Raw genomic sequence first — 23,730 nt, 5'->3', positions numbered from 1 at the left:
TAAGTTTTGAATTCTTAATGCCGTAACTGCATTCTGACACTTCTGGCACATACAATGAAAAAAAGCCCATTTGGAATGGTCATCAGAAATAGCTGATTACTGAACATCTTACTGGCACTTCAGAAATCATCAGGATTCTCAAAATGAAGTACAGACCTGTGCTTCGGAGAACCCTGAAGCAACCCCTGCAATCTCTTGAAAAGACTCCTTGTCACTGAAAAACCGTTCAGCAGCTGCTCCCTTCTCCATGAAATAACTGAAGGCTTCTTCCAGGTCTTTCCTTGAATGCAAGACTGCATGATCTTTCCTATTCTCGGGACTGAGGCCCAGTGCTCGTAAAAGCTTCACACCAGAGAGCACTACATCCACGCATGCATTGACTCTGTGGAGAAGAAAAGGGAAAGGAGGCACTTGAATTATATATGAACAACATCTTTTTTCCCCAACAAAGTCTCTTGATACGAACATAAGAAACACCGGTGGGTTAGAGCAATAGCCTAGCCAGCCCCAGTATTCTTTCTCTGATTAGAGTCAAGTGTCTTATGCTCATGGGATAACTCCCCTCGACAGAAATTCTAACAGTTATGGATGTACTCCCCAAACCCCCTACCTTTCCTTTCTAGTAATCTATCATGTATCTACTGTACTCCAACTTTTCCCTCTACTACCCTAACTGTATCTCTGATAATCCATTAGGGACCTCTTGCCAATGAATTTCTACCAACCCATCTAGAACCCACGGATATTTTCAACCTCTTTACCTTCCTGAGGTAAGGAATTATTTATGATTACTACCGTTTTTCCAATTAAAGAATCCGACAGTCCATAATATTTAATGAGAGCATACTCTGGGAAGAGCGGTGTATTAAGGTCTTAGAAGAGTACCGGAGATTTGGAAGACACAATCCCTGCGCTCAAAGAGACTATAGCGTAGTGGGAACGACACATACCAAAATAATAGGAAGAAGCAACTCTTTTTTAATGGTATTTGTTAGGCAATTTCTGTTTTAAGCCCTGGGGTAGATACAAGTTAATCAGGCTGGGCACAGGCCCTATCCCACATGGGGCTCACAGTCTAAGTGGGAGGGAGAAGAGGTATTGAATCCCCATTTTGCAGTAGGGGAAATAGGCACAGAGAAATTAAAAGATGTGTGTTATCTTGAGTGGGCACCCCAAATTATTAAGTGACACCAGTGGGGGTGGGAAGGTGACAATGGGGGTGGGAAAAATAGAGTGAGGAGATGAGGGTTTAGGGAAGGCTTCCTGGAGGTAAAAGAATAATTGTGGTATTTAAGGACTTATGTGCCAAGCACTGTACTAAGCATTGGGTAGTTACAAGATAATCAGGTTGGACACACTTCCCGTCCCACATGCGGCTCAGAGACTACATAAGTTGAGAGAAGAGATATTGAATCCTATTGGTAATAGGTACTGATGAGGAAACTAAAACCCAGAAAAGTTAACTTTTAACTTTTAAAAGTTAAGTTTTAAAAGTTAAAAGTAACTTTTAAAAGTTAACTAATATGAGAAGCAGCGTGGCGCAGTGGAAAGAGCCCGGGCTTACGAGTCAGAGGTCATGGGTTCGAATCCCGGATCGGCCATTTGTTAGCTGTGTGACCCTGGGCAAGTCACTTAACTTCTCTGTGCCTCAGTTACCTCATCTGTAAAATGGGGATTAACTGTGAACCTCACGTGGGACAATCTGATTACCCTGTATCTACCCCAGCGCTTAGAACAGTGCTCTGCACATAGTAAGCACTTAACAAATACCAACATTATTATTAACTGACTTGTTTACAGTAACCCAGGAGGTTAGTAGCAGAGCCAGGATTAGAACCAAGGTCTTCTGACTCCAAGGTCCACGCTCTTTCTACCAGGCCGTGAGATGCTTCTCAATGATGTGATTTCAGAAAGGTTTTAAAGATATCTGCCAGATATGAAGGGGGAGGGAGGGCATAAACAAGAGGTTGGTGTTGAGTTAGATAAGAACAAGGCACAGAGAGTAGCTTGGTTTGATAGGAGTTAAGCGTACGAGCTGGGGAATAGCGGGAGAGGAGCGAAAACAAGGAATGGGGAGAGAGCTGATTGAGTGCTTTGAGGCCAAAAAGGTCAGGAGTTTCTGCTGGATGCAGGCAAGAATGGCCAACCAGTGGGTGTTTTTGAGGAGAGGGGAAACGACTTTGTGTCCCTATGATCTCCAAGCTTCAGTGGATGCTTCCTCCTCCCGGTATTGTGTGAACTAATGAATAACAATTCTGTCTGCCATGTCTGCAACCTTCAAAATTTCATACATTTTAATTATATCCTTGTTCAACCTTAGTCACTCTGGATTGAAGAGTGCTCATCACTTAAGTCTATACCCTGTTCTTCTTCAACACGAAGGCTAGTTCCCACAAAACCTCAAACCGGTAACATTTATTGTTCTGATGTCACATAAATGCCCCAAAGTAGTTACCTCAGTAATGTGGTGCACTCAGCCTGAACAGGCTTGTGTTGTTGGAAGAGCTCTCCCTAATCCCCTTTTAGTTAAAAAAAGGTATTAAAAACGTGTCTTAGGGCGAACTATCTTTTTTTTTTGTAATGGTACTTGTTAAACACGCACTATGTGCCAGGGACTGTACTAGCACTGGGGTGGATGCAAGCTCCTCAGGTTGGACACCATCCCTCTCCCACAAGGGGCTCACAGTCTTAATCTCCATTTTACAGATGAGTTAAATTACAGAAAAGTTAAGTGATTTGTACAAGGTCAAACAGTGGTGGAGCTGGGATTAGGACCCAGGTCCTTCGGGCTCCCAGGCCCACGTTCTATCCACTAGGTCACGTTGCTTTTCATTCTCTTCATTTGCAAGCTGCTCCTTCTCTCTCAATCACTATGTTTATCCTTCTCCAGCTCTAGTACAGCCTTTCTAAAACTGTCTACAGAATACCAGGTGCAGCAGTACCATGTTATACATTATGTAGTGACAAAATTTTACCTTTTTTATTTGCTTTTCCTGAAGGTGCTTAGCATTTTATTGCCTTTTCTATCCACCTGCTACTAGACCAATGATTTGAGCAATGACTCTAAGATCTCTCGGAAACCATAATCACAAAGTAGTAGTTGGGTTATTTTTTTCCCCTTAGATAAATTACTTGCTCACACTGAAGCTCACTGTCAGCCAATTTTCTGTTTTATAAGATCTACCTGCAGTTTGTCTCAATCTGCACATTTCACCATCTGGAAGCATTTAGTATCATTTGCATCATGGAGATTTCACCACATAGTCCCTCTTCAAGATCATTTATGAAAATTTTAAATAACACCAGTCTTAATACAGTATTCCTGGGGGTGGCAGGGGCGGGGGGGGGGGGGCAATCCACTATTTACACTTTTCCATTGAGAAAAGTGGTTATTTACTCCTACTCTGTGCTTCATCTTTTAGTCAGTTTTCTCTCCGTGAAAGAACAGCCCCTCTAACTCCAAGATTACTATCTTTGGTGTAGAACGTTTGGAGTTTCTGAAATTCTAAATCTATTTTGCATAATGATTTCCCTCTATCCACATGAGACTGTAAGTAAGATCCTTTAGGTCACGGACTGTCTTCAGTTTCTGAAGAACTCTTCCACAGAAAAAGTGGTACAGTGCCCTACCCTCAATAGGCTCGCAATAAATTCAGCTACTAACTGCATGTTTATTGCGTCCTTCGAAGGACTCCAGCAGATTAGAGGCAAGATTTCTCTTTATTAAACCTATAATATCTTTCTTCTAATAGGCTGTATTTTTCTAAGTACTGGCCAATCCTAAAGTCAACAACAAATTCTACCCGACTGTCAGATACAGAAGTGTAACAATGTTCTATTATTCCTTGGGATCCTTCTTACATAGGCTACCTGCCAGTCCTTCGTGATAGTGGACATTTGTAATATGAGACATGTTTCACATTTTCACCAGGAGTTGTGTATTTGGTCCCCTTGTTGACATTTAGTTTATCCATGTGGTCTAAGATAATCTCAATGGTTATCACTGTTTGATCCAGTTCCTCCTGACTGGTCTGTTACAAAATATAATTTGATTAAGATCACTGACAAGTCAAATAGTTTTGAAACCTCTTACCCTTAAACTGAAAAGTTTAGAGAAATTGCTCCTCCAACCTTCCATTTTCTAAGCTCTAAGTAGCATTTATCAACTACATTCACTGCTCTCACCAAGTCACCAATGACTTCTTCCTTGCCAAAAACGACAACAAAATAACTAAAACAAAATGAAACAAAAAAAACCCCAGAATTTCTTCCATACTAATCCTCCTTGAACAGCTGACTGCCTCTGATACTGGGGATGGACCAACCCCTTCTGGGAACGCTATCTAACCTCAGTTTCTCTGGTTCTCCTCCTACCTCTCTAGTCAATCCTCAGTCATTTTTGCTGGCTCTTTGCCTCCTACTCCCTAACAGTTCTGGGTCCCCTTCTACTTTCACCCTCTACTCGGTTTCTTGAGGAGCCTCTATGCTCTAATGGGCTTCAACTTTCACCTGTATGCATGTGACTCACAAATCTACCTCACTAGCCAACCTACCTTCTCTCCTTCTCTGCAGTCCTCCATCTCCTTCTACCTCCAGAAGATTGTTACATGGATATCCCACCAGGACCTCATTCTCAACATGTCCAAAACTGACCTCTCATCTTCCCTCCCCAAACCTCTCCTGCTTCTCCGAATTTTCCAATCACCATTGACAAAACCATCATTCTCCCCATCTCACAAGCCTACAACCTTGGCATTAAGCTTGATTCCTCTCTCCTAACCCAATCGGTCAGTCACTAAATCATGTTGGTTAATTCTTCACAACATTTCCAATATCTCCATCCAAACTGCCCCCATGCCGGTCCTAGCACCTGTCCTACCCTGTCTTGATTACCGCATCAGCCTCCTCACTGACCTTCCTGTCCCCAGCCTCCCCCCCTCCAGGCCTTATTTCCCTCGGCTGCCTGGGATCACTTTTTTTTTTAAAATAGGAAGTCAGAATATTCCAGAATATCTAAAATATCACATCGTCTAGATTGTATGCTTATTATGGGCTTGGAACATGTCTTCCAACTCTGTTATATTGTACTTTCCCAAGGGCTTAATACAGTGCTGTGTACAGAGTGAGCACTCAATCAATAGGATTGATTGATGAATTGATCATTCTGCACAGATCTCCCTAATCAAAATTCTCCAATTGTTGTCCATTCCTCTCCACATTAAGCAGGAAAATCCAGGCAACTGGACTCAAGGCACTCACTTAGCTCTCATCACTACTAGTATTTAAGTGCTTAACCTGTGCAGAGCATTGTACTAAATTCTGGGGAGAGTACCGTACAGCACTGGTAGATAGATTCCCTTACAAGTTTATAATAATAATAATAATAATGTTGGTATTTGTTAAGCGCTTACTATGTGCCGAGCACTGTTCTAAGCGCTGGGGTAGACACAGGGGAATCAGGTTGTCCCACGTGGGGTTCACAGTCTTAATCCCCATTTTACAGATGAGGGAACTGAGGCACCGAGAAGTTAAGTGACTTGCCCAAAGTCACACAGCTGACAAGTGGCCGAGCTGGGATTCGAACCCATGACCTCTGACTCCAAAGCCCGTTTATGGTTTCTCCCCCCAACTTTCCCTCCCTCCTTTCCCACTATGCACTAACTCACACTCTTCCTCCTCTCAAGTTAATGAGGAATAGTGATAGGTCCTCTCGTTAGTGACCTTCTGCCTCAAACTCCCTCTGCATTCACGTCAAACAGCTCACTGCTTTCCCCATTTTCAAAGTCCTCCTGAAATCATATCTCCTCCAGGAGGTCTTCCCTGATTAATAGCTCATCTGCCCATCTGAATTCCCCCTCCCCTACTGCTTCGGCAACATTGCACTTGGATCCTCACTCATCTTCTCCTGGAAGAACCTATTTATATATCTTCACACTCTGTTGCTTCAACGCCCTTCCAGTCCCAAATGTAATGTATTTTAGTGTCTGCCTCCCCTACTAAAATGCAAGCTTCCTTGAGGGCAAAGAACTAATCGAACTCTGTTGTACTCTCCCATGCTGTTAGTATGGTGGACTGCACAGGGTAAGTGTTCAGTAAAGACTATTGATTGACTGACTGACTGACTTTTGAGCAAAGCATGAATAAGAAAAACCAGGATGCAAAAATTGAGCAATGCTTCAAAAAAAAAAAAATAATGGCAGGCAGAAAGAATGCTCTATTTTTTAAGAGATGGTCTGTTTTTCAGTACACAGTACATACTAATATATAAAAATTATTAATACCTTATTACACAGGCAGGATGCTTTATCTATTTTTTCTTTGCAACAAAAAATTGTGCAATGTGTGTATAGATTTAATGTAAATATCAGAGGGCCAGAAATATTATTCACTTTCACAGAGTCCCTTATATTTTGCAAGCTCTAAACTAAGAGATGAAAAAAACAAATATTTCTGTATTAAGCACTGAACCAAATAAAAGGACATATTAAGAATATCAAAATCAACATGTGGAGATAGCAAATCACTTTGGTAAGAGAGCTACAAACTGAAGGAGCTTCCCCAAAGTCCCTCCATAACCTGCTCACTATTCCAATAGCACACCTCTTTTTTCTTCTGCTTCCTGGCTATTCCAAGAGGACATCTCTCTCCTGTTGTCCAAATCCACCGCATTACCTCTCCTCTGTCCTTATCCCCTCTCTTTCTAAAACTGCTTGCACCCACTCTCCTTCACGCATCCCATTGTTATTTTCGTCCTCTCACATGCCGCCCTGTTGGTTCTTTCTCCTCTGTCTTCCAGGTCTTTACTCAAATCTCTCCCAATATGAAAAAAGTCCTCTCTCAAACCCTGCTCCCTCCAGCTATTGTCCCATTTCCCTACTCCCATTCCTAATCAAGCCGCCGGGATAGTCTGTATACATTTACTGACTTTGCTTCCTCTCCTCCATCCGCAGCCAGTCAGGCTCTCGACCTCTTCACTCCACTAAGATGGCACTCTCTTAGGTCACCAATGACTTCCTTCTGGCCAAGTCCCAGTTGCTAAGCTCTGTTCTAATCCTCCTTAACCTTTCAGCTGCTTGGCACTGTGGACCGCTTCCACTCCTTAAAACCCCATTAGGTCTCAGTTTTGATGACGTAGTGCTAACCTAGTTCATCTCCAAAATATCTGGCCGCTCATTCTCAGTTTCATTCACCGTTTACTCTTCTGTCTCATCTGTTTACTGTGGGCATTCAGGAAGGCTGTTTAGGATACCCTACTCAACTTCCTCTACACCCCCCTGTCTTGGGAAGCTTATCCATTTGTATGGCTTCAATTCCCATCTCTATGTAGTCATCTTCCAAGTCTACCTCTCCAGTTCCGATCTCTCCTCAACCAATCAATGAAATTTACTGAGAGCTTACTGTGTACACAGCACTGTACTCAGCACTTGGGAGTATAAAACAGCAGAGTTGGTAGACACATTCTGGCTTCTACTCCATCCTAATCCTCCTAGACCTCTCAGCTGCCTCTGACACTGTGGACCACCCCCTTCTCCTGGAACCAGTATCTTACCTTGGCTTCACTGACTCTGTTCTCTATTGGTTTACCTCCTATCTCTCTGGCCGCTCATTCTCAGTCTCTTTCACTGACTCCTCTGCCTCCTATTCTTGAACAGTGAGAGTCCATCAAGGCTCAGTTCTGGGTCCCCTTCTATTCTCCATCTACACCCACTCACTTGGAGAACTCATTCACTCCCATAGCTTCAACTACCATCGCTAAGCTGATGATTCCCCAAACTGTATCTTCAGCCCTGCTCCTTCTCCTCTGCAGTCTATTTCCCTCTGCTTTCAAGATATCTTTACTTGGATTCCCGCCAACCCCTCAAACTTAACACCTCGAATCATCTCTCTCATTCAACCCACATACTCAATCTGTTACTAAATCCTGTGGGTTCAACCTTCACAACACTGCTAAAATTCACCCTTTCCTCTCCATCCAAACTGCTACAACGTTGAAACAAGTATTTATCTATCCCACCTTGACTACTGCATCAGACTGCTTGCTGACCACCTCGCCTCCTGCTTCTCCCCACTCCAGTTACTCTGCTACCTGGATCATTTTTCTCCAAAACGTTCAGGCCATGTTGCCCCACTCCTCAAGAACCTCCAGTGGTTGCCCATTCACCACTGCATCAAACAGAACCTGTTGGCTTTAAAGCACTCAATCACCATGACCTCTCCTACATTACCTCTGACACAGCATGTTCACTTCGCTCCTCTAACTCCAGCTACTCATTATACCCAGGTCTCTGACCCCTCACCCATGTCCTGCTTCCGACCTGGAACTCCCTTCCTCTTCATATATGATAATCACTCTCCCGCCTTCAAAGCCTTATTAAAAGCACACCTCCTTCAAGAGGTCTTCCTCAGCTAAGCCCTCATTTCCTCTACTCCCTCTTCCTTCTGCATTGCCTCTGCATTTGGATTTGCACCTTTTTAGTCACCCCATCCTCAGCCCGGCAGCACTTAGGTACATCTCCCTTAATTTAATTTACCATTAAGCTCCTCGTGGGCAGGGAACGTGTCTACCAACTCTTGTATTCTTCCAAATGCTTAGTACAGTGCTATGCACATAGAAAGCACTCAATAAATACGACCGATTGATTGGAGGAGCTTACAGTCTAGAGGGGAGACAGACATTAATATAAATTACGGATATGTACATAAATGCTGTGGAGCTGAGGATGGAGTGAATATCAATATCCTGTCCTCTCTCCCTCCCTTCGGGCTCGCATCTCCTCCTGCCTCCAGGACGTCTCCACCTGGATGTCGGCCCGCCACCTAAAACTCAACATGAGCAAGACTGAGCTCCTCATCTTCCCTCCCAAACCCGGTCCTCTCCCAGACTTCTCTATCACCGTGGATGGCACGACCATCCTTCCCGTCTCTCAGGCCCACGATCTCGGTGTCATCCTTGACTCGTCTCTCTCGTTCACCCCACACATCCTATCCGTTACCGAGACCTGCCGGTTTCACCTCTACGATATCGCCAAGATCCGCCCTTTCCTCTCCACCCAAACGGCTACCTTACTGTTTCGGGCTCTCGTTATATCCCGGCTAGACTACTGTGTCAGCCTTCTCTCTGACCTCCCTTCCTCCTCTCTCGCCCTGCTCCAGTCTATTCTTCACTCCGCTGCCCGGCTCATCTTCCTGCAGAAACGATCTGGGCATGTCACTCCCCTTCTTAAACAACTCCAGTGGTTGCCCATCAACCTCCGCTCCAAACACAAACTCCTCACTCTAGGCTTTAAGGCTCTCCATCACCTTGCCCCTTCCTACCTCTCCTCCCTTCTCTCTTTCTACCACCCACCCCGCACGCTCCGCTCCTCTGCCACCCACCTCCTCACCGTCCCTCGGTCTCGCCTATCCCGCCGTCGACCCCTGGGTCACGTCCTCCCGCGGTCCTGGAACGCCCTCCCTCCTCACCTCCGCCAAACTGATTCTCTTTCCCTCTTCAAAACCCTACTTAAAACTCACCTCCTCCAAGAGGCCTTCCCAGACTGAGCTCCTCTTCTCCCTCTACTATCCCCCCTTTACCTCTCCTCAGCTTAACCCTCTTTTTCCCCTTTTCCCTCTGCTCCTCCACCTCTCCCTTCCCATCCCCACAGCACTGTACTCGTCCGCTCAAGTGTATATATTTTCGTTACCCTATTTATTTTGTTAATGAATTGTACATCACCTTGATTCTATTTAGTCGCCATTGTTTTTACGAGACGGTCTTCCCCTTGACTCTATTTATTGCCATTGTTCTTGTCTGTCCGTCTCCCCCGATTAGACTGTAAGCCTGTCAAACGGCAGGGACTGTCTCTATCTGTTGCCGACTTGTTCATCCCAAGCGCTTAGTACAGTGCTCTGCACATAGTAAGCGCTCAATAAATACTATTGAATGAATGAATGAATATCAAGAGCTTAAAGGTTACAGATCAATCCATCATTCAAGGGTAATCGAGCGCTGCCTCTGTGTGAAGTTTGACAGAATGCAAGACAACAGAGCTGGTACAAGCGTCCTAGAACCTCATGGAGATTCAAATACACGGGGGATGCAGATGGAAAAGGGAGTAGGGCTTAATTGGGGAAGGCCTCTTGGAGGACATGTGATTATAATCTCACATCTCCCTTGCCTCCCGGACATCTCGAGCTGAAGGTCCCACCGGGACCTCACACTGAGAATGACTACAATGGAACTACTCATCTTCCCGCCAAACCCACTCCTTCTTGTAACTCTGCCATCACTGTAGAAAACACAACCATCCTCCCTGGCCCCAAAGCCCACAACCTCGGTGACATCCTGGAATCATCTCTGACTTTCAAACTCACATAAAAACTTCTGCCAAATCTTGCGAGTTCTTCCAACAGAAGAGTTGCCACATCACCACCTTCACTTCTCTGTGTCTCATCTGTAAAATGTTCTCTCTCCTCATTAGACTGTGAGCCCTGTGTGGGGCAGAGACTATGCCCTGCCTATCTTGAATCTACCTTACTACTGTGCTTTGCACATAGTGGAGTGTTTCAATACTACAATTGTTATTATGGCCATTCTCTTCACCCAAGACATCTAGCACCTAAACTAAGCACTAATTAAATCGTGGCTAGCTTCCTTGCTGGTCCCCCTGCCTCCAGCCTCTACCACCTCCAATCTATATTGCACATCATCTTCTTGGAGCATTGTTTGGCCCATTATCATTCCACTCCTCTAAACCCTACACAGGCCTCCTGTGTCCCTTGGCATCAGACAAGAATTCCTCACATTGAGCTTCAAGGCACTCAAACAACTTGCCCTATCTTCACATCTGCTCTCCATCTGCTACTCCCCTGCTCGCTCTCCTCCCTCACTTCAAGCTAACCTAACTACACCTCGCTTTCTTCTCCCCCACCTTTGACTCCTTGGCCCTGTTGTTCCACCAGTTTGGATCTCCCCCCTTCCTCCCCAAGCCTGGCAGGCACCCCATTCTCAATACCATCCCCAAATCCAACCTCCAACAAGCTTTCTCTGATTACCTTCCAGCACCTCATATTGTACACACCTACCAGCAACCTTCAGTACTTATTTATATCCATCTAGATATCAACTTTTGTTATTTAATTGAACATTCAATTATATTACTCTATATTTTTACATATGTTTCCCCCACTGGAGTACAGTCCTTGTGGGCAGGAAATGTGTCACCTCTGTTCTGTAGCTCCCAAGAGCTTAGTACGGTATAACGCACCCAGTGGGGGCTCAATAAATGCCCATTACTATTATTACTGATCACAGTAATAACAAAACTTTAAAGTTAAAAACATAGAATCCTTCCGCTGGAAGAGAACTTGAGAGATCATCTAGTTCCAGCCCCTTGCCTCCAGACTGAGTGCTTGTCTATCCTCTGAAAGCTCTCTACGGGTAGACTCCACAGCCTCCCCTGGCAGCCCATTTCTATGTTTCACAACCCCGATCATGAAGAAATTCTTATTTGCAACTTCAGACTCGCTTGCTTTGAGGCCATTTCCTTGTTTCCTCAGAAGAAGACCTGGCCATCTATCTTCCCATAACCACCCACCATATACTACAAAACAGTTATCGCCACTTCTTAACATTTGCACTGTTGAGTTCAACCCAAGTTACCTGAGACTCATGTGAGATTTTGCATCAGCAAGACATTTCTAATAATAATAATTATAATTATGGTATTTGTTAAGCGCTTACTATGTGCCAGGCACTGGGGTAGATAGAAGCAAATCGGGTTGGATACAGTCCGTGTCCACGTGGGACTCACACTCTCAACCCCATTTTACAGTTGAGGCAACTGAGGCCCAGAAGTGAAGTGACTTGACCAAGGTCACACAGCAGGCAAGTGGCGGAGCTGGGATTAGAACCCATGACTTTCAGACTCCCAGGCCCGTGCTCTATCCACTACACCATGCGGCTGCTTCAAAGCCATTTAGGCTAGCTGGGAGTTGTTTGCATTTTGGCAAATGTCCCCATTTTTTCCTAAAACTGATAAATCGGGGGGGGGGGGGGGAGGAGTCAGTTATCCAAAAAACAACATGCTAACTATATTTATGGTTCTTTTGTGATTGCAATGTAAGATAAACCTCTGAGAATACTTCCTCTTCTTACACGGTTGGTGACTTGTTTCCTGCCGAATCTTCACCTTTCCAAGAGATCTTTGGCAGGGTGAAGTGGGGGAGGAGAAACAGACATTTTTCTGATCTAAAGAGTCCTCCCCTGGATGCTGCCTGAGGTTCTCCCTCAAGATGTCTGCGGGCCTCTGCAACCAACCTCAACAAGAGGCCTTTCTAGAGCAGTGTGGCTCAGTGGAAAGAGCCCAGGCTTGGGAGTCAAAGGTCATGGGTTCTAATCCCAGCTCTGCCACTTGTCAGCTGTGTGACTGTGGGCAAGTCACTTCACTTCTCTGTGCTTCAGTTACCTCATCTGTAAAATGGGGATTAACTGTGAGCCTCAATCTGATTACCCTGTATCTCCCCCAGCGCTTGGAACAGTGCTCTGCACACAGTAAGCGCTTAACAAATACCAACATTATTAAGAGCCCCGGCTTGCGAATCAGAGGTCGTGGGTTCTCATCCCGGCTCTGCCACTTGTCAGTTGTGTGACTGTGGGCAAGTCACTTCACTGTGCCTCAGTTACCTCATCTGTAAAATGGAGATTAACTGTGAGCCTCACGGGCGCTTTTGGGCCAGTCGCTTCACTTCTCTGGGCCTCAGTTCCCTCCTCCGTAAAACGGGGGCGAAGACCGTGAGCCCCACGGGGGACAACCTGATCACCTTACATCCACCCCGGCGCTCGGCACACAGTAAGCGTGTAACAGACATCACCATCCGTCCTACGGAAAGAAGAGACTTTTTTTCTGTTGTTAATATTTACCCCACGGCGACTTTGGTCCATTGCCTGGTGGGCGGAATGATGACGGCATCCCAGGCGGCCACCATGCTCCCCTCTCTGGAGGCCGCACCCTGCAGAGAGGGGAGCAGGGATGTCGACAGCAACTCCAACGCCGACTGGGGCAACTCCGGGTCGAGGAGGAGGAGGTAGTAGGCCACGGCCAGGGCCAACAACGCCCCGCACACCGACTTATGCCACATGGCCACCGGCGCGAAGGATGTCGGGAGCCCGAGGGCCCAAGTGGGGCCCCTGCCCTGCCCTCGGGGAAACTCCCTGGATTTTGGCTTTTTTTTAATCTTAATTTTAAATAAAAGCCTTGAGAGACAAGTTGGCCCAAGTCTGGCTCCTCCTCCCAGAGGGGGGCCGAGGGTAATGAGGGCTGGTCCTGGTTTCTTAGAAAGGGGGGGGGCTGAGGAATGGAGGAGGGGATGGTCCTTTTTCCCCTCCCGGCGTTAAAAAGAAGTTTCCCTCCCTCGGAAGAGGCGGGGGGGAGGTCGGCAGGCCCTCCACGGCCCCGGCCGAAGGGGAAGGGGCCGGTGCCCGGGGCGGTGGCGTCCTCCGACGTCCTCCTGACCCGGCTGTGCCCGGCGCCACTGCCAGGAAGAACCAGTCCCGCCCCCCCACCCTCCTTCACCCTCCTACGCTATTTCCGTAACTCCCCGGCGTCAAGTGCGTAAGGAAGAGCGGTCGCCCCGTGTGCGTAACTCGGGAGCGCCGCCAGCGCCGGCCGCCACGGACGTAAACGACTTTCCAGAATGGGGAAGGAAGCGGCAGCCCCGTGGGGCTCTCCCACTGTGGGGACGGGGGGGGGGGGACGATGGCAGAGGGTCTTTGGAAAAAGTGCGCGGCTTCGAAAAGACCTCGAGTTCCAAGGAGGAGAAATCGAAATAACGCGTTCTCAATTTTTTCGATCCTAAAAGAAAAACATCCTTTCTTCATTTAGCTCTTGGAAAGATTCCTTTCGTTCCAGTCACCTCCATCGCCTACAACATGGACTATTCCACTCAAGGAAGCCGGGTCTGTAAAAACTTTATTAGCCACTCCTTTGCGGGGACAGGGACAAGAGAGTTGCTCTCCGGCCCCAAGCCTTCCTGTAGTAATGATAATAAAAATAATGGTGGTATTTGTTAAGTGCTTACTATGAGCAAAGCACTGTTCTAAGCGCTGGGGGAGATAAAGGTGATCAGGTTGTCCCATGTGGAGCTCACAGTTTTAATCCCCATTTTAATCATAATACTAATGATGGTATTTGTTAAGCGCTTACTGTGTGCAAAGCACTGTTCTAAGCGCTGGGGGAGATACAGGGTCATCAGGTTGTCCCATGTGGGGCTCACAGTTTTAATCCCCATTTTAATAATAATAATGATGATGATGATGGTATTTGTTAAGCACTTACTATGGGCAAAGCACTGTTCTAAGCGCTGGGGGAATACAAGGTGATCAGGTTGTCCCATGTGGGGCTCACTGTTTTAATTCCCTTTTTAATAATAATAATGATGATGGTATTTGTTAAGCGCTTACTATGTGCAAAGCACTGTTCTAAGCGCTGGGGGAGATACAGGGTCATCAGGTTGTCCCATGTGGGGCTCACAGCTTTAATCCCCATTTTAATAATAATAATAATGATGGTATTTGTTAAGCGCTTACTATGTGCAAAGCACTGTTCTAAGTGCTGGGGGAATACAAGGTGATCAGGTTGTCCCATGTGGGGCTCACAGTTTTAATTCCCTTTTTAATAATAATAATGATGATGATGGTATTTGTTAAGCGCTTACTATGTGCAAAGCACTGTTCTAAGCCCTGGGGGGATACAAGGTGATGAGGTTGTCCCATGTGGGGCTCACAGTTTTAATTCCCTTTTTAATAATAATAATGATGATGATGGTATTTGTTAAGCACTTACTATGTGCAAAGCACTCTTCTAAGCGCTGGGGGAGATACAGGGTCATCAGGTTGTCCCATGTGGGGCTCACAGCTTTAATCCCCATTTTAATAATAATAATAATAATGATGGTATTTGTTAAGCGCTTACTACGTGCAAAACACTGTTCTAAGCGCGGGGGGAGATACAAGGTGATCAGGTTGTCCCACGTGGGGCTTCATCTATATTTTTATTACCCTATTTATTTTGTTAATGAGGCGTATATCCCCTTGATTCTATTTATTGCTATTAAGTTGTCTTGTTTTTGTCCGTCTGTCCCCCCTGACTAGATTGTAAGCCGTCAATGGGCAGGGATGGTCTCTATCTGTTGCCAAACTGTACATTCCAAGCGCTTAGTTCAGTGCTCTGCACATAGTAAGCACTCAATAAATACTACTATTGAATGAATGAATTTTACAGATGAGGGCACTGAGGCCCAGAGAAGTGAAGTGACTTGCCCAAAAGTCTCACAGCTGACAAGCAGCAGAGAAGGGATTAGAACCCATGACCTCTGACTCCCAACCCTAGGCTCCTGCCACTGAGCCTCACTGCTTCCCAGATGAAGCATTTTACAGATGAGGGAACTGAGGCCCAGGGAAGTGAAATGACTTGCCCAAAGTCACCCAGCTGGCAAGCGGCAGAGCGGGATTAGAACCCATGGCCTCTGACTGCCAAGCCCGAGCTCTTACTACTGAGCCATGCACTGTAACCATAGTGACCCTTCATTCTCTTAACAGGTCGCTGCTGTTTCTCAGGCTGGGAACAGAGCCCGAGAAAGTTTCTATGCGTTGTGTTTTAAATGACCCACGTTTCTAGAGAAGCAGTGTGGCTCAGTGGGTAGAGCACGGGCTGGGGAGTCAGAGATCATGGGTTCAAATCCCACCTCCGCCGCTTGTCAGCTGGGTGATTTGAGGTAAGTCACTTCACTTGTCTGGGCCTCAGTGACCTCATCTGTAAAATGAGCATTAAGACTCTGAGTCCCACATGGGACAACCTAATCACCTTGTATCCTCCCCAGCGCTTAGAACAGTGCTTTGCATGTAGTAAGCGCTTAGCAAATGCCATCATCATTATTATTATTAAATAATATGCAAAACAAGTCAAAAAAGGGGCAGGGACAATGAAATAAAGAGAGCACAAAGGAGCGTACCTGGACACTTTATGAGCAGAGATGGAGCACTGCCAATCCATATCTTGAAGTGACCCTTCAGGTGAACAATTCTGACAGCTCCAGGCTGAACAATAATAATTATTATTATTATCATTATGGTATTTGTTAAGCGCTCACTGAGTTTCAGGCACTGTACTAAGCACTGGGGTGGAAACAAGCGAATCAGGTTGGACACAGTCCCTATCCCATGAAGGGCTCACAGTCTCGATCCCCATTTTACAGATGAGGTAACTGATGCACAGAGAAGTGAAGTGACTTGCCCGTGATCACACAGCAGACAGAGGCAGGATTAGAGCCCATGACTTTCTGACTCCCAGGCCTGTGCTCTATTCACTACACCATGCTTGTGGGGGAAAGACACATACTTAAAACAATACGATTGAATTTCAAACAATACAGCAATTAGAAATTCAATAGTCCAGAATTCCCCAAGGGACCCCAATGATGAGATATGTCTTTTCCAAAGGCTGGCACTAAGACAACTTTTGGAACACAAAATTCAGATTTTGAAAAAGGGGAAACAGTGAAGGAAGAAAGGGGTCTGGCAATGAGACCTTGGAGAACAAGGGTCAAGGGAGCATATTTTAGTCCCAGTAATTAAATACAAACATTTCCTGCCATTTGACTAGAAACCCCCATGCAGAGGGGTTTAACATAGTTAGATGAAGGCAAACTCATCTTTAGCCTTTCTCAATCATTCTATTATGAGGTCCATGAAAGGACCTGGACAGGTTGAGGGGGTAACAGGGGCACTGCCCTCCGCCCAAACTCCTTGTTCTGGAGGCAGTTGGGTGGGGCACAAGGCATCTCCACTAAAGAGTTGCAGAGACATGCATTTCTCCCAGAGTGTTAATTAGCCCACAATGTGGGTCATTGCTCTCACGCAAACGTAGCTGGGGAAAAAAAATAAAGGTGCTTATTGTTGTTGATATTAGATTATGCAATTTTTGGCAAAAAAAAAATTCAGTGAGCAAACCCTGTAGGCTTGTGAGAGTGACCTATCTCTGGCCTTACATGCAACTTCAGCTGTTTTATCAGTTATCGGCTTGGGTCATACTTAAACCTCAGGGGGCAAAACAGGATGACAGATAGAGCAGACATGAGTTCAAATCCCGGCTCGGCCACTTGTCAGCTGTGTGACTGTGGGCAAGTCACTTAACTTCTCTGGGCCTCAGTTACCTCATCTGTAAAATGGGGATTAAGACTGTGAGCCCCCATGTGGGACAACCTGATTCCCCTATGTCTACCCCAACGCTTAGAACAGTGCTCGGCACATAGTAAGCGCTTAACAAATACCAACATTATTATTATTATTATTATTATTAAAACCTTTGCAATGTAAGATGGTTGGGCTGACAGTAAGGACAGAACAATGTAATTGTAGTCCCTGGTGCAGGACCCAAGGTGAGGTGGGGCAAGGAGGGAGTTGGGTTGAAGCAGTGTTCATCACTTCTTCCACTGTGCTTGCGCACTGCCCAGCTGAGCAGGCACAGGGATATGCTCAGCTGAATAGAATCCTAGGACCAGGCTGACTCTGGGACACCCCAGTAATGAATTAACTGTGGCATTTTTTAAGTGCTTACTATGTTCCACACATTGGGGCATATTGTATGTAAAGGAGAGAATTAGATTGAAGATAGTCCCTGTCCCTCAGGGAGCTCCCAGTCTCCCAGGGAGAGAGAACAGATACTTTATCTTCATTTTACAGATGAAGAACCTGGGCCAAAGAGAAGTTAAGTGACTTCCCCAGGGCCATACAACAGGTAAATGGCAGAGCTGTGATTAGGATTCATGCATTCATTCAATCTTATTTCCTGAATGCTTACTGTGTGCAGAATAATAATGGTATTTAAGCGCTTACTATGTGCCAAGCACTGTTTTAAACGCTGGGGTAGAAATAAGATAATCAGGTTGTCCCACATAGGGTTCACAGTCTTAATACCCATTTTACAGATGAGGGAACTGAGGCCCAGAGAAGTTAAGTGATTTGCCCAAAGTCACACAGCTGACAAGTGATAGAGCAGGGATTCGAATCTATGACCTCTGACTCCCAAGCCCGGGCTCTTTCCACTGAGCCACGCTGCTTCTCTCTGTATTGCAGCACTTAGTAAAGCAGCACTGTACTAAGAGCTTGGGAGAGTACAATACAACAATAGATACATTCCCTGCCCACAGCGAGCTTACAGTCTAGCTGGGGGCGGGGTGGGGGGAGAGACAGACATCAATACAAATAAAGAAAATTACAGAAATACACATTAGTGCTGTGGGGCTGGGAGGAGGGAAGAGCAAAAGGGAGCAAGTCAGGGTGTTGCAGAAGGGAGTGGGAGATGAGGAAAAGTGGGGCTTACTCTGGGGAGGCCTCTTGGAAATGTGCCTTCGATAAAGTTTTGAAGGGGGAAAGAGTGTCTGTTGGATTTGAGGAGGAAGGGCGTTCCATACCCTCTGACCCCCCAGACCCATTGTCTTTCCCCTGGGCGATACCGCTTCTCCAAACCTTAAGCAAGAAAGCTTAAGTGTTGAGGGTGAAAGAGAGAAGGACATTGGGAGAAGTTTAAGTGGTTCTCGACTGACTCTGAGGATCTAGATCCAGTTACTCTCCAGAGCAGTCCATCTGGGCACCTCTCCCCTGAGATTTTCCTAGGAACCCAGAGGGCCAGTTTGACCCTGGGAATGAGCCTCTACCCATGGGACACTTTGACCCTGGGGCTGGGCTCCCCAAATTTGATGATATAGCCACTTGCTGCACTGGATCCACTAAAAGGTGTAGACAGCACACTGACTGTACTGGAATAATGATACTACTACTACTACTACTAATAATAATAATGTTGGTATTTGTTAAGCGCTTACTATGTGCCGAGCACTGTTCTAAGCGCTGGGGTAGACACACGGGAATCAGGTTGTCCCACGTGGGGCTCACAGTCTTAATCCCCATTTTACAGATGAGGAAACTAAGGCCCAGAGAAGTTAAGTGACTTGTCCACAGTCACACAGCCGACAAGTGGCAGAGCTGGGATTCGAACTCATGAGCCCTGACTCCAAAGCCCGTGCTCTTTCCACTGAGCCACACTGCTTCTCTACTGAATGACTGAACCCCTGTTTTACAGATGAGGGAACCGAGGCCCAGAGGAGCCAAGCGACTCGCCCCAAGCGATGATAATAACAGTGATAACAGTAATATTTGTTAAGGGCTATGTGGCAAACACTGTAGTAAGTACTACAGTACTGTACAATCAAATCAGACACAGTCTCTGTCCTACATAGGACTCAATGGAAGATGAATAGGTATTTAATCCCCAGTTCACAGATGAGGGAGTGGAGGTCAAAAAGTTAAGTGACTTGGCTGAGGTCACTCAGCAGGCAAATGGAGAATCCGGGATAAGAACCAGGGGTCCTGACTCTCAGGCCTGTGCTCTTTCCGTTATACTATGCTGTCTCCACCCCTGTTGGGGTAGGGAGGTGGAGGGAAGGAAGGAAGAAGGAGGTCAGATGACAGAAAGATATTCTAGAACTTGAAGTGAGTGATGGCAGGCAGAGAAGATCAAAGAATCAGAGAAGCGTCCCCTCAAGGCTATGATCTGGGGGCCCCATCCCTTCTCACTTCACAATCATTCCCTTTGGGAGCTGCTCCCTTGACTTCCACTATCCCAAATCTACCTCATTAGCCCTGACCTCTCACCTTCTCTGCAATCTAGCATTTCCTCCAGGAGATCTGTCCTGCCAGCCTTGTCTTATGACTGACTGAATTGCTCATCTTCTCTCCCAAGTCTTCTCCTCCATCTAACTTCACTTAACAGTTGACGACACCATCATCCTCCTTTTCTCTGAAGTCCAGAACCTGAGAATTATCCTCTAGTCTTCCCCCTCTTTCAACTCTCATATTCAGTTTCTTGCTAGATCCTGTTGGTTTTCCTCTACAACATTTCCTCTGCATCCAAGTCTCCCTCTAGACTGTGAGCTTGTTGTGTTCAGGGAATGGTTCTACCAACTGTTGTGTGGTACTCTCCCAAGCACGGAGTACAGTGCTCTGCACAAAGTAAGTGTTCAATAAAAATGACTGATTGATTGATTGGTCCAAGTGGTCACTACCCTGGTTCTGGCTCTGGCAAATCCTGGCTTGACTGTGGTAGCAGTCTCCTCTTTGGTCTCCCTGCCTCCGGCCTCATCCCTGGACATCCCTCATTTCTCCCTCCTAGGTCATATCTCCCCCTCTCCACAACCCAGTTACCACCTCAGCATGCACCAACAATAATAATAATAATAATGTTGGTACTTGTTAAGTGCTTACTATGTGCAGAGCACTGTTCTAAGCGCTGGGGTATATACAGGGAAATCAGGATGTCCCACCTAAGGCTCACAGTCAATCCCCATTTTACAGATGAGGTATCTGAGGCACAGAGAAGTTAAGGGACTTGCCCACAGTTACACAGCTGACAAGTGGCAGAGTCGGAATTCGAACCCATGACCTCTGACTCCCAAGCCCATGCTCTTTGCACTGAGCCAAGCTGCTTCTCTTTATGCACTCCCACCCTCCTGCAGCACATCTGTACATACTGATTTGCATTCTGCATTGTTTAACCATCTTCATACCCATTTTTCCTTTCTCATCTTCTATCCTTAACCATTTTATCTCTCCCTACTACCAGACTGTTAGTTCCCAAAGGCATGGATTGTGACTTCTAACTCTTGTACCCTTTCAAATAGTTAGTATTATGTTCTGCACACAGTAGGAGCTCAATAAATATGCTCGATTGACTGATTGGGAATAAATGTTGATTGAGGATCATTGCCTCTGAGGGGAAGGACTGAGAGCCAAAATGGAACCCGAATTTCATAAATTGCCAAATGAGTATGACCGTACTCATGTGGCCTCAAAACAAACAACTCCTCTAAAAGGAGACAAATAAAATAGCAGAAAGCTCCCACAGCGGATTCCCTCTTGTGCTGGAGTTGACAGTCAGTAACTGATTAGTCAGCTGCCTCCTTTCCCCCCAGATGATGTAGGGCAAAGGAAGGCTTTTAATCCAAATTATCTAAGGGTTGAGAAAGCCCTTTGAAATTTGGCAGTCACTGGAAATTGAGCTATTTGTTGTTCTGTTTTCCTCTCTCCCAGGCAGCTCCCTGGGTGGGAGATGTGGCTAAATGGTTTCCTTAATTTAGTTTCCATGGTGGTTTTGGTGTTCTAAAGCACAGTGTGTCCAGAAGGCATAATTTTAGAACTCCACCAGTCAAGCAAACCTGTTCACTCATCTCTCCTTTCTTTGAGCCCATGGTCATATTCCCTCTGCCTCTCATACCTCTTTTCATCCAACTAGACCCCTTCCATACAGGTAAATTTCCATCAAATGGTCAAGCATGAAAACAACTAAGAAGAGTTGCCGTCGATCTGACCGTCACCACAGGAAGAAGGTTCAGGGTCAGAGTTTGGCCTACAATCAGATTAACTTCCCCTGCTTCTAGAGTGGGGCAGGAAGAGTACCAGAAAGTTACTCTTCCCTACTTCAAAGCCTTATTGAAAGCACATCTCCTTCAAGAGGCCTTCCCTGACTAAGCCCTTCTTCTCCCACTCCCTTCTGCATCACCCTGATTTGCTCCTTTATTTGTCTCCCCCATCCTAGCCCCACAGTACTTATGTACATAACTGTAATTTATTTATATTAATGTCTGTCTCCCCCTCTAGACAGGGAATGTGTCCGTTTATTATTATATTGTACTCTCCCAAGTGTTTAGTCCAGTGCTCTGCACACAGTAAAGGCTAAATAAATGCAACTGACTGATGGGGAAGGTAGATATCTCCAACTGATCTGGTTCTGTCTGTATGCCACGTTCTTTGCTAGAGTGAAGGTGGTGCTCTGAGTGGGATAGCCTCCTCAGCTCAACTGGAAGGGAATGCAACTAAAAAAAGAAAAATCTCAGTCTTCGCTCCACCACAGAAAGATTCATTATCTTCTCTGCCCCTTGGATGTTTCCCTAGCCCGACCCTCATTCTTTCCTCTGGAGGTAGCTGGGAGGGTTCCCCAAAGGGGAGCACTAAGAACAAGAGGGAGGATCAGCACTCACAGCCCTTAGGTCTCCAAATTGTCATTTAGCCCCTGAGCCACACTGTCTCCTACCCTGGAAAGCCAGGACTTAAAGGCTAAGGGATGCACTGAAAACCCAGGAACTGGGAATTCTAATCCCAGGCTTTTTGAGGCCATTAGGGGGAGTTCATCAATCCTGGCACATCAGAACGCCATCCCCTTGCCACATTTTTTTTAATGATATTTGGTAAGTGGTTACAATGTGCCACATACTGTACTAAGCATTTGGGTAGATAGAAGCTACTCAGGTTGGACACAATCTATGTCCCAGATGGGGCTCACAGACTTAATCCTCATTTTATAGATGAGGTAAATGAGGTACAGAGAAGTGAAATGACTTGCTCAAGGTCACCCAGCAGACAAGTGGCAGATCTGGGATTAGAACCCAGATCGTTTTGACTCCTAGGCTCTATCCATTAGGCCAAGCTGTTTCTCATTGTGATTACTTTCTTGGTGCCACTGGCCCCCTTGAAAACAGACCTGGAAGAGTCAGGAAGGGCTAGGAAATGATTGGGTGTAGATCACCAGGCCCCCGGACTTCACTGCCCTGGCCTCCTGGAGTAGTCTGCCTGGAGTAGTCTTCTTCTGTTTTTGAAATCCCACTGCAGGCCAGCAGACCAGGCAAGGACTGGCCTAGAACAGCAAAATCCAGTGAGATCTGCCCAGAGGTGGGAAGTGGCTACATTTAAATAGCAGATTTCATTCAATCGTATTTACTGAGCGCTTACTGTGTGCAGAACACTGTACTACATGCTTGGGAGAGTATAATGTAACAGACGCATTCCCTGCTCATAGCGAGCTTGCAGTCTTACATACATAAGAGGGAATCAAAGCAAATCAGCTTAAGAGTGGGAGCAGTGACACAGAATATCGATCAAAGATATAGCAACAAAAATAATAATAATGTGTTTTTTGTTCGACACTTACTATGTTCCAAGCACTGTACTAAGCACTGGGGTAGATACAATAATACTAACGATGGCATTTGTTAAGCGCTTACTATGTGCCAAGCGCTGTTCTAAGCGCTGGGGGGATACAAGGTGATCAGGTTGTCCAACATGGGGCTCACAGTCTTAATCCCCATTTTACAGATGAGGAAACTGAGGCCCAGAGAAGTGAAGTGACTTGCCCAGGGTCACACAGCAGACAAGTGGCGGAGCCGAGATTAGAACCCACAACCTCTGACTCCCAAGCCCAGGCTCTTTCCACTGAGCCACTCTGCGAGATGCATTTGTCATCTTTCTTACAAGAACTAACCTTCTGTCCACCCCATTTAATAATGTTGGTATTTGTTAAGCGCTTACTATGTGCCGAGCACTGTTCTAAGCGCTGGGGTAGACATAGGGGAATCAGGTTGTCCCACGTGAGGCTCACAGTCTTAATCCCCATTTTACAGATGAGGGAACTGAGGCACAGAGAAGTTAAGTGACTTGCCCACAGTCACACAGCCGACAAGTGGCAGAGCTGGGATTCGAACTCATGAGCCCTGACTCCAAAGCCCGTGCTCTTTCCACTGAGCCACGCTGCTTCCCATTTCTCATCTGACCAGCTCCCTTTTATAGCTGAATTTAATGTCACCTAAGCACGTCGCCTGTTGTATTTGGGCTTCAAGACCGAACTTAGCAGCTCCACACACACA

The 23,730-nt window shown here is 46.1% G+C and overlaps 1 protein-coding gene across 3 annotated transcripts in view; it reads right to left on the bottom strand.

The window, feature by feature from the left end:
- Nucleotides 1-23,730, bottom strand: part of ADPGK (ADP dependent glucokinase) — a 159,483-nt gene that overhangs the window by 18,810 nt on the left and 116,943 nt on the right. For 2 of the 3 annotated variants that reach the window (XM_029065760.2, XM_039912026.1), the window contains one exon: nt 157-382. In XM_029065760.2, coding sequence (XP_028921593.1) covers nt 157-382 — 226 coding nt within the window. Of the gene's footprint in view, nt 1-156; nt 383-15,990; nt 16,076-23,730 lie in introns of all 3 variants that reach the window. The other variant, XM_029065761.2, reaches the window with a different exon arrangement.

This window comes from Ornithorhynchus anatinus, chromosome 5 (genome assembly GCF_004115215.2).
Source record: "Ornithorhynchus anatinus isolate Pmale09 chromosome 5, mOrnAna1.pri.v4, whole genome shotgun sequence".
Taxonomy (NCBI): Eukaryota; Metazoa; Chordata; class Mammalia; order Monotremata; family Ornithorhynchidae; genus Ornithorhynchus; species Ornithorhynchus anatinus.
This window is presented reverse-complemented; position numbering and strand designations above follow the sequence as displayed.